Genomic DNA, 10723 nt, shown 5'->3' on the forward strand with positions numbered 1-10723 from the left:
AGGTTTTGTGGCAGAGAGGGAGTTGCAGCACGTGCCACTTGGGTGTCCCTGCTGTGAAGGTGCCAGCCAGCACAGGAGGGGCAGGGGACGGGATGGCGGGCACTGCTCTCACTGCAACCCAGAGCTGCGTCCAGCTCTGCCACTTGTCTCTCTGATTTTTGTCTTGGTGTTGAAAACCTGTGCCTCGGTGGTCTTCAGAACCACACATGGGCCTAAATACTACTGGGATAAACATTTCCTAGTGGTATTGGAGTTCCCTGAGGAATGGCTTATGCCCCTCATCTTTTTTGTCAACTAAAATAGCCTGTGTCTTTAGAAAACAGGAACCTAAGTAAGTATTTTGAGTTTCCTGAAAGCCCAAGGCCCTAGGAGAGCAAGCAGCATTCCCAAAGTACTGGCAAAGCAAAAATCCCAGCAAGCTGAAGACACCTTGTTAAATGGATTAATAGGATTATGGGCCATGTTTGCCTGTGACAGCAAGGTATTGGCCATGAAGACACGGGTGCAGATGGTTCCCTCAGTCCCGTTTCTGCGTATTCTGGTAACCAGAGGAATACTGCTTGAGCCTGTGAGTAACTGACTTTGGAAAGTAATGGTTCATTTCTTTTTTTTTTTTCTTTTTTTTTTTTTTCCTTTGGGCAGCATCCATTTTTAAAATTAGCCAAGCCTCTCTCCAGCCTGACTCCTCTGATCATTGCAGCAAAGGAAGCGATTAAGAACAGCAGCCGCTAGCGCTTCAGGCCGGCTTTCTCCCATGCCAGCTCAGAGCAGGACTGAGAACAAAAACTCTATAAAACCTCAACTCTTGTGCTGCAGGACAGATGGATGGACGGATGAACAAACCAACGGTCACAGTCATGGTGGTAGGAGGGAGAACAACCCAGTCCCTCAAGGAGTAAAAAAAAAATTATCATTTGTCTTCTTCCTGTTTTCTGGCTCCTTAATTTATTTTTAAGATAAAACAGGGCTTAAGACAGAGAGGTAATGACCGAAAATGCTTTGCTGCCTCAGCCATTTCCAAGGTAAAGCAAATTCAGTTGGAAGATTCCCTTCCTTCTCACCGTGTGAATAAGCTGTACATTCACTTTTAAATTGTCAGTTGTTTCTTAAAGACAGAAAGTCCCTTTTCTGGTTTTTTGGTATGGTTTGGAATTGGAGAAGGGTCTCCTTCCTTCATAAACTCCAGACTGCACTGCCTTTTGAATATAGCCCACTCGCTGGTATTTGCCCAGTCATGGTACTTCTAGATGAGGAAGAAAGTGAAATTGTATTTCCAACCAAAAATAAATCAAGAGTGGGGCAGACAAAACATCCTGTTGAGATACAGGCTTTCAACTGTGAATATATAGTGTTGCGGTTCTTGACAATTTGATTTGTATAATTAATTGTAATCTGTTTGCCTTGATGAGAGTCTTACTAAAATGAAAAAGCAGAAAGATGAGTCAGTGTGCTCAGAAAGGGCTCATCTGATGCAAAGCTGTAAGAGAAAGGTGAGAGCGGGCCCAGCCTCGCCTGGCGCTGAGCCCCAGCAGAGCCCTTGCAGAGCACAGCGCAGCCTCGGCATCCGCAGACCCAGGCTGGAAGAAGGCACCTGCAGCGGCCGGCGGCAGCGGATCGGCACTGGGTGCTTGCCTCTTCCTGGGACCGGACTAACCATCCCGTATCAGAGCCAAACTGGCAGCGGGCTGCTCCCGAGGTGAACCGTAGCCATGCTGTGAAATGCACGGACTGGTGGGATTAGCCATCTTCAGTGTGTGCAGGAGTAGAGAGGGGCAGAACAGAGCTGAGTGGTGTTGGCGCCTCTGAGGATGCCTGCTCTCCTGGTCGTCTGGTAGCTCCTGGGAAAGGTTAGTAGCGTCCGCGCCACTCTCAGCAGAGGGGGAGGGAGCCGGGCTGCTCCGCAGGCTCGTGCGCAGGTGGGTGTCCTTCAGGCACGTGGAAACTGAGGCTGACGTGAGTGAGCAACGACTTCCGCAGTTTAAATCTGCATGAGCCAGTGCAGCAGGCAGCTCTGGAAGAAAGTGCGCTAAAACCTGGAGTTCTGCACTGGGCGAGAGCAAATGTGTGAAATGCAGAGTGGATTGCAGAAATATTTAGAGGCATCAAGCCAGCCTGCTTTCTGCTGTCCTGCGTACAGCAAACACTGCTGAATGCGGCTCTGCTGGGAGAGAGGGAATCCTGGATGTGACTGAGGATTGTGCTTGACTAGTCAACTGATTTGTAAGGGAGCAGAATAGTTTAAGTATGCAATTTGTGTTTTATTTATTAATTTCTGAAAGACGCAATGTGGCTTCACTCAGAAAAAGCATTTGCATGGAGTATTTGTTGCTGTATTTTAGTAGTACAACTAATCAAAAACCTTCAGAGCAGCAATTAAAGCAACACCCACCCAGTGAGCAAAAAAAAACCCAAACAAAGCAAACCAGCTTTCTGCTGTAGATCTTCACGTTTAGGCCTGGTCCTGCAAAGGGCTACGTAGCCTGTAAGGTGCTAACCACCTTCCTGTTTTGCCAGTAGGAATGAAGGATGCTTGGGCTGTTCTTGAATTAGGCCCTTAGCTTGTTTGGCTTTGGCTTCTTACTTAGTTACAGTCCTTGTGTTGCAACTGTCATTAGTACTGCTGCCTAACCTACCCTCACTCGCTCTGTCCGTCCCAGTGTCTTGGCCGAGGCAACAGAGAGGCGATGCTCAGTGAGTTACCACAGCTAAGTGTGAATTAACCTTTCCTGATTTCCTGGGGAGCACAACAGGTCTGATTTTCAGATGCCCAAATAACATGCCGAGGTGAGCAGCTCTGGTGCCGGCACGATCCGCAGTGCATAGGGGTGATTCCTGAATTGGGCACAGCAGTGTGCACGGAAGGGCGTTCAGGAAGGGTGCTGAAGCTCTGCCAGCTGGACCAGGGAGCAACGGCTTCCACCCGGCAGAAAGTCATGGCCTCTCTAAACTCTGCGCCTGCCTGATGCAGCTTCCCAGGCTGAGTGCCGGTGGGAAGAGGCAGCCACCCAGGTGCCAGGCTGCAGGCTCTGCCCTGCTCTCACGCCGGGATGGACGGCAGCAGTGTGCGCACCCGAGGGAGCTGCTCCCAGGTGGAGGAACTCCTCCCTTCCGTGGCAGAGTTCCGGGAGGAGGCGAGTAGGTTGAGGAGTATCAGGGAGTGTGAGAGACAGACAAACTACTGGAATCGCGCCCTTCCTTTCCTGGGATAGGCCCGGCAGGACGCAGGACACGGAGGATTCCCTATCCTCTCTCCACCTGGCTGAACGTAGTGACTGAAGGGATAAGGGGCGCGTACAGGACAACCGGGTGATCAGGCCTGGTCAGCGTGCGTTTATGAAAGGCAGGTCCTGCTTGACCAACCTGATCTCCTTCTATGACAAGGTGACCTGCTTAGCGGATGAGGGAAAGGCTGTGGATGTTGTCTGTCTGGACTTTAGTAAAGCCTTTGACACTGTCTCCCACATCGTTCTCCTGGAGAAACTGGCTGCTCACGGCTTGGACGGGCGTACTCTTCGCTGGGTGAAAACCTGGCTGGGTGGCCAGGCCCAAAGAGTTGTGGTGAATGGAGTTAAATCCAGCTGGCGGCCGCTCACAAGTGGCGTTCCCCAGGGCTCAGTGCTGGGGCTGGTTCTCTTTAATCTCTTTATCAGTGATCTGGACGAGGGATCGAGTGCACCCTCAGTAAGTTTGCAGACGACGCCAAGCTGGGCAGGAGTGTTGATCTGCCTGAGGGCAGGAAGGCTCCTCAGAGGGATCTGGCCAGGCTGGATCGATGGGCCAAGGCCAACTGTATGAGGTTCAACAGGGCTCAGTGCTGGGTCCTGCACTTGGGTCACAACAATCCCAGGCAACGCTACAGCCTGGAGAAGGGTGGCTGGAAAGCTGCCTGGGGGAAAAGGACCTGGGGGTGTTGGTCAACAGCCGGCTGAATGTCAGGTATTTAAAAGATGTGTGGCTGTGGTGCTTAGGGACATGGTTTAGTGGTGGGCTTGGCAGGTTAATGGTTGGACTCGGTGATCTTAAAGGTCCTTTCCAACCTAAATGATTCTATTGTAGTCAAAAGGTTCTGTTTCTTTTGTGAGGTCCCATTTTTCTCTGCCAGCTCAAGATCTCTATCTGGGGGAGAGACTTTCTTGCAAAAGAGAGTAATTTGGGATTGAGATGGGCTGCCCTCATCTCATAAAGCATTCATCTGAATGAATCATGTTTGTATTCCATGTGAGAAGTGAAGAAACAAGTGACAGTTTCTGTTTCCAGTATAGCTTTTATTTTTTCCTACCCACAAAGGAACAGAGAGCCATCCTTTGAAAGGAAAGCACTTTTTTATGGCACATGTTTGCTGGACATACAATATAAATACTTACATTGACAGACTACACTATTTGATTGGGTCTTTTCCTATTTATTTTCTTTACCTAGAAGTGTTTCAGCATCTCTACTTCACAAAAAAAAAAAAACCCCAAGCACCACCACAACTTCCCGGAAGAGAACAGATACGAAAAATAGGAAAATCAAATGGTAGCATCATTTTATTTTTTTTACCAGTGTATGCCCCAGCATACAGAATATTGTTGGCACTGGCTTTTTAAAGACAACTGCTGTAATAAGAGGCCTTACTTTTTGTTTCATTAAATACTGTATTTATTTTTCTTTGCATCAGCAAATGTAGAGATTTTTTCTTATATAAAGAATTCCTGGGAGGCAGTCTGGATTCATCAGGAATAATCTCTGCCAGTGGCTGTTTTCAGCATGGACTGTAATTGCCCAGCCGAGATTGACGTGCAGGGAAACACACCTCTCGCATCCCTGTGGCTCGTGCTTGAGACAGCGTCTGGTGCCGAATTCCGTCACAGACACGGAAAGGTGGCAGCTGCATTTACATCCTCCCGACTCTGATAGGAAACGTGGAAGAGGCATATTAATATATTAAAAACCAGACAACCCCAGTCCTGAGAGGGGCAAGTCTTGTACGGTATTTACAGGCTCACATAGCGTGTTAGGATTGACAATAGCGTTGACCTTGCAGAAAGGAAGGAGACTGATACTATAAAATCTCTGGAACCATCTTGGGTTTTCTGACTGCCATCCTCAGATTAAGCAATTAGTTATATATATTTTTGGAAGTATTAGAAATAGGCAGTTTCTGTTGTGAAATGCATAGGTAAATAGGTTTCAAACACTTTCATTCCAAGGTTTTAAAAGATTGGTTAATTGTCTTCATTTTAAAATTCATTAAGCGGTAAAAAACCCCTATCCAGAGCTTGACTATGATTCCTGCAGTGAAGATGTGTGAAAATGACCTGATAGCTCGCTGTGGTTTTAATGCGTTTTGGGATGGAAGCATGACAGCAGTAAAGTCAGGGAAGTTTGAGAAGCACAGAAAAGTTTATTTATTTAAGAAAAAAAGAAAAAAAAAAGGAAAAAAGTAACCGTACCTATGTAAAATTCCATAGAGCCCCTGCACGGGGGTGGACCTTACAGCGCGCTCAGGGTTTGATCACAGACTCGGGCCAGGGTTGCATTCTCACTTCTAGTGTCCAGTGCTTTTGTAAATATGTGTGAGTTTATTCTCCATCTTTGGCTACTGGTTGGCCACCTGGCACTACACGCACATGAACTCGAATATTTTTTATTTTAGCTGTTTGTGCTGAGTTTCTTTGAGGCCAATGGCTGCACCTTGGAGAGGTGCCAGTCTCTCCCCGTGTCCTGCCACTGAAAATGAAGCACATTCCAGTCACAAGAAGGGAAGTAAGCGCTTGTCTCCTGTCCTCTAGTTGTAGGAAATGTCACCATACCCTAATGTCTGGGTGGCAGTTATTCCCAGTAGATAGTCATTGGTGTGGCTACTGACTGTTCTTCACGCTGAGCATGGAAATACATGTATTTCTTAGTCCAGTCATGAGCAAATCCAGCGAGCTAAGAGCCGGAGAGAACTCGGCAACACCTTCCGTTGAAGACAGCAGCCGGTGTGTCTCTGCTTGGCAGCCAGGGCGTGCGCGCTCGTGCCAGCTGCCTTGCAAACCTTACCGGTTAGTGCTCTACACACCTTCCCGCTGAACTGTTGTTCATTCATCTGCAGATGTGCAGTTACAGGTGATGGGCTGAGCTGATGAAGACCCATAAATATAAGTGTTCAATCCTGCTCCCCCCCCCCAAGGTAAATATCTTTAATTTTAGCCCCCAGTTCCCAGGAAGCAGGCATGGGTCAGCCTTTGTGCTGCAACAGAAACCATCCAAGGTTTCTTTGAGTGTGATTTGCAGTTCAGGGATCTTTAAAACCTCTGTTTGCTCGTGTCCGTCCTTGAGCTGACAGGGTAGTTTCTTTTTCTGGCTGAAGCTTGCAGAATCTTGCTTATACAAGGCTGCTGCCTTGTGGGTAAGAGCCTGCAAACTTTGTTCTCGCTGCTTAGCAATTCTGCCGAGCAAGCACTTGCTTTCTACTAAGATCTGACCCTGACGGAGGAAGCTGGGAGCAATATCATTATTGAAGTTGATAATATGGAAAATAATTGCTAATTGTTTAAACCTGTGAACACGGTGGCATTGCACTGGACGCTTTCCCAGCAAACCACACATCAGCTTCACCCATACCACCCATCACCTGACCCCCAAGTCCAGTCCCTTAATTCTGGTCGGTGGTCTCTCGATTTCCTACTGGTTTTCGCTGCCGCTGGGCTGACCTTCTGAAGTCACTTCATTCTCTTGGAATGAAGTGACTTGGTCCTTCTTCATTCCACTCACATCTGGCAGAAAAGGACCTCGGGGTGTTGGTCAACAGCCGGCTGAATATGAGCCGGCAGTGTGCCCAGGTGGCCAAGGCGGCCAACACATCCTGGCTTGTATCAGAAATGATGTGGCCAGCAGGATCAGGGCAGTGATTGTCCCCCTGTACTCAGCACTGGTGAGCCCATACCTCGAGTGCTGGGTTCAGTTTTGGGCCTTCAACTACAAGAAGGACATTGAACTGCTGGAGCACAAGTCTGTCCAGAGAAGGGCAACGAAGCTGGTGAAGGGTCTGGAGCACAAGTCTGATGAGGAGCGGCTGAGGGAACTGGGGGTGTTTAGCCTGGAGAAGAGGAAGCTGAGGGGAGACCTGATCGCTCTCTACAGCTACCTGAAAGGAGGTTGTAGCCAGGTGGGTGTTGGTCTCTTCTCTGAAGTAACAAGTGATAGGACGAGAGGAAATGGCCTCAAGTTGCACCAGGGGAGGTTTAGATTGGCTAGTAGGAAAAATTTCTTCACCAAAAGGGTTATCAAGCCCTGGGACAGGCTGCCCAGGGAAGTGGTGGAGTCCCCATCCTTGGAGGTATTTAACAGACCTGTAGATGTGGCGCTTAGGGACATGGTTTAGTGGTGGACTTGGCAGCGCTAGGGTAATGGTTGGACTCTTAAAGGTCTTTTCCAACCTAAATGATACTGTAATTCTATCTGCTGGATTCAACTGGTTCTGTGTTGACACCATTAGTTTTATCAAAAAGTTTACTCTCAGCTTTTGCAGCATAAGGCTACAACTACTTTAGCTACTAGTGCTAAGCTGCTAATGCTAAACGAGACTACTCAGAAGAATATAGCTAATCAAATCTCTTCTATAACACTGAGGGAGGAAGTGAATGAACTGAGTATTGCTTGTGTGTCACCTCCTCTCTGTCCTTCAGTCCTTTCAGGGCCTGAACCAGAGAAATTTTTTTTTTTTTTTTTTTTAAGAGAGAAGTGAAGTGTTACCTCTCACAGGTCTTGCTCTTTCCAACCTCCATGCTTGACTGATTTTGTCCCTCTTGGTGCCCTCTGTTCTTCCTGTGCTCGGTGGCTGCTAACTGAGACCATGTAACTGGCTCAGATAAAGTGCTTGAGCTCCTCCTTTCTCTGCTCTTTGAACCGCCTGTTCACAGCAGCCTTGTGACTCTGTAAGCTTGGTCTGGGGAGGGAGCATCCACCTCCATTTTGTGCATAACCTCCACCAGCCCAGGGCCCACCAGCTGAAGCCCGTGCTGGGTGCTGGGAGCCCGTGCTCCCAGATGCCTCAGGCTGGTGTGACGCTATTGCAAACGTGAGGGAATAGCGGCCAGTGGCTGTTTTTTAAAGTCGGGTCCTTTTGCTGGTGCATGTTGTCTGTGTCATTTGTCCAGCCCAGCCTTGGACTTAGGGCTCAGATACTGGCACTGCTGCTACTCCCACTGCAGTCACTGAGAATTTGGCTGTTGGTTTCGGTGACGGCAAAGCTGGTTGCTTAATCAGCAGGTGCTTATTAAGGCCCTGGGTACTGAGGTGTCCCTCGGGTGAGTGGGTGGGAGCTGCCCATTGTTCTTACTCTCCATCACGCAAAGCTGTCCAGGTCTGAAGTGGGTCAACATAGCAAATACGAAGCATGCAACTCTCTTACATCCATGTCTGCTGAGATTTCTGAGCTTAAGGTGCACAAAGGCAATTGCTTTTTGTCACACTCTTTGTATTAGTGTTAAACAATGCTGCTAAATCTGTCTGTAGCTCAGCAACAGGGGAAAAAAAAGCCTCTCAGCTTTTCTGGTGCGACTCTCACAAGCTGCCGGTGTCTGCCTTAGCAGGTAAGGAAGGGGAGCTGCTCTAGATGGGAACTAGGAGCAAAGGGCTGCACACCCCGTAGCCCCCGGTGACGAGAACACCTCTTTGGGCAGAGCCCCGGTTCAGTGGCCACGCTGGGAGTTACTCTGGTGCACTGGTGCTACGTCTGCGCCGCAGGTGCAGTGCGTACAGATGTACGTTTGGGGAAGATCTGCAAAAGAATTCTGCAACTCTTGACTGGATCAGGATGTAACTGATGCTAAACTCCAGTTTAGTCCAAAGCAACCAGTTTACACCTACACTGGTGTCTGCTAGAATTTTTTTTTTTTTTCCTTCAGGGTATCCAGACAAAAGTAAACAGAGGAGGAGCCTACATTTTCATTGTTTAATCAGAAATGTATCTCATTTTGCTGTACATTCCTTTTTTAGGACGTGTTATCTGTTTAAAAAAAAAAAGAAAAAACAGAAAAAAAGAAAAAGATAAAAACAAAAAACAAATGTGTAGTGAAAAATCTTCTGTAACTTTGGATTAAGAGGTAACTGATCTTTTTAAAAAGAGAACTAAGTTATTTACTTTGTAAATGTGCTGATGGCATGGATCCATCTTACTGACCTCAGCATCCTTTTTTTTAAGATTTTGGGTTTTGTTTCCAATATTAAGTTATTTTAAATTGTGGTTGAAGCAATAGAAAATTGAAATATGGATTGTGCATGACTGTGTCTTGAGTGTAAAAATATTGCAGTTTGAAACTTGGACCTAAAGTATTGCAAATAAAAGTTATAAATACCAACGGATGGTGTGACTGCAGCTTTTCCTGAAGGGTTTGCTGGGGCTGTTTGACCAAACAGTGTCAGGGCTGGCTGAAGATACACCAGCCTCGATCGTCTGCAGAGTCAGAAAGAGTTCACCTGTATGTGTGCTTGTAGCGTCATCCTATGCCACCAGTCCATGATGTCACGAAAGGGGACTTAGCTGCCGTGATCCCATATTTAGCGTCTGCTGCTGGAGCTCCTTGTATCTTGTGTCGGCAGAAGCAGCCAGCCTGCCTGTCTGCTGCCCCCAGTTTGCACAGAGCCAGAGTGCACTGTCCTTCTGATGCGTTGCGTCTCCATTGTTCCATGAAAGAACCAATACGGCGAGTTACACAGATGGCGATTTGCCATGTTTCCTGCCCAGAAACCTTTAAAACTGCTTACAGACCACCGTCACTTCAGCTCTTGTTCTGTGCACACAAAGCTGTGAAAAAAAAAAAAAAAATCACCTGGCCACCTGCTCAGAAGTGAAGCGATGCTGGCGTTAGCGGAGTTAGTCCGTCCTCACCTGCCATGCTGCCTGCATGGCCACGGTCTCGGCTCATTGCTGCTCCATCTCTGAGGGCTTCGCTCACGGGTGCTGAGGGTGGAAGAAGGTGGGGAAGTGGGCGCTCGGCCGTTCCTCCTGCGCCGCTGGGGTGATGCGGTAACCTGAGCGGAGGTGGGAAAGGCTGGGCATGCGGGGTCACCTGTCCCACCGGTGGGACACCCCCGCCAGCGCTATGGCCCACGTGCCAGCGAAGGCCTGGGCCTGGGCCGCAGGAGAGACAAATAAAACAGGCGTGTGCACACAGGAAAGCTCCTCACGTAAATGTATAACCCAGAGTCTCCCTAGCTAGCTTTATGTATGCTACTCACCTATATATGTACGTGTACCCCACCCCCCCAACCGTTATGTAACTAGCAATTATATATGGGCATCTTCGAATACACACACACGAGAGAGAGAGAGAGAGAGAGAGACCCTTCTCTATGTACACAGAGAGCAGAAAAGATAAACTCTCTAGTTAGTTAGCTATATATAGAGTAGACTGTATGTATTTTATAACTGCATAAAAATATGTATACACACCTACATCTATATATTAAAAAAGTATATCTCTTTTTTTAAAACTAGCAAGAGAGTAGTGTCACTATGTACTGGTAGCTATAGTGCCCATGTGTATAAAATTGATTTAATACACCTATAATACTAATAGAAGTACACAGTGAGAGAAAGTGCATTATATGGTTATAAAAGGGTCCCACAGAGAGACTCTTATGTAATTAACATGCTAGTCCTTTACATATTTTATATATATATTAAATATAAGTCTGTCTATATATTTAGAGAATACGCCTTATGTGACTATATAACTCAACTCTAGCCCTA

General features: G+C 47.5%; 1 protein-coding gene across 5 annotated transcripts in view; it reads left to right on the top strand.

The window, feature by feature from the left end:
- PAK3 (p21 (RAC1) activated kinase 3) overlaps nt 1-9329 on the top strand; it is a 153433-nt gene extending 144104 nt beyond the window's left edge. For all 5 annotated transcript variants that reach the window (XM_075763619.1, XM_075763615.1, XM_075763616.1 and 2 more), the window contains one exon: nt 643-9329. In XM_075763619.1, coding sequence (XP_075619734.1) covers nt 643-732 — 90 coding nt within the window. In that variant the 3' untranslated portion in view covers nt 733-9329. The remainder of the gene's footprint in view (nt 1-642) is intronic.
- Nucleotides 9330-10723: the final 1394 nt, after the last annotated feature.

The sequence above is a fragment of the Balearica regulorum genome, chromosome 11 (genome assembly GCF_011004875.1).
Source record: "Balearica regulorum gibbericeps isolate bBalReg1 chromosome 11, bBalReg1.pri, whole genome shotgun sequence".
NCBI classification, from domain to species: domain Eukaryota; kingdom Metazoa; phylum Chordata; class Aves; order Gruiformes; family Gruidae; genus Balearica; species Balearica regulorum.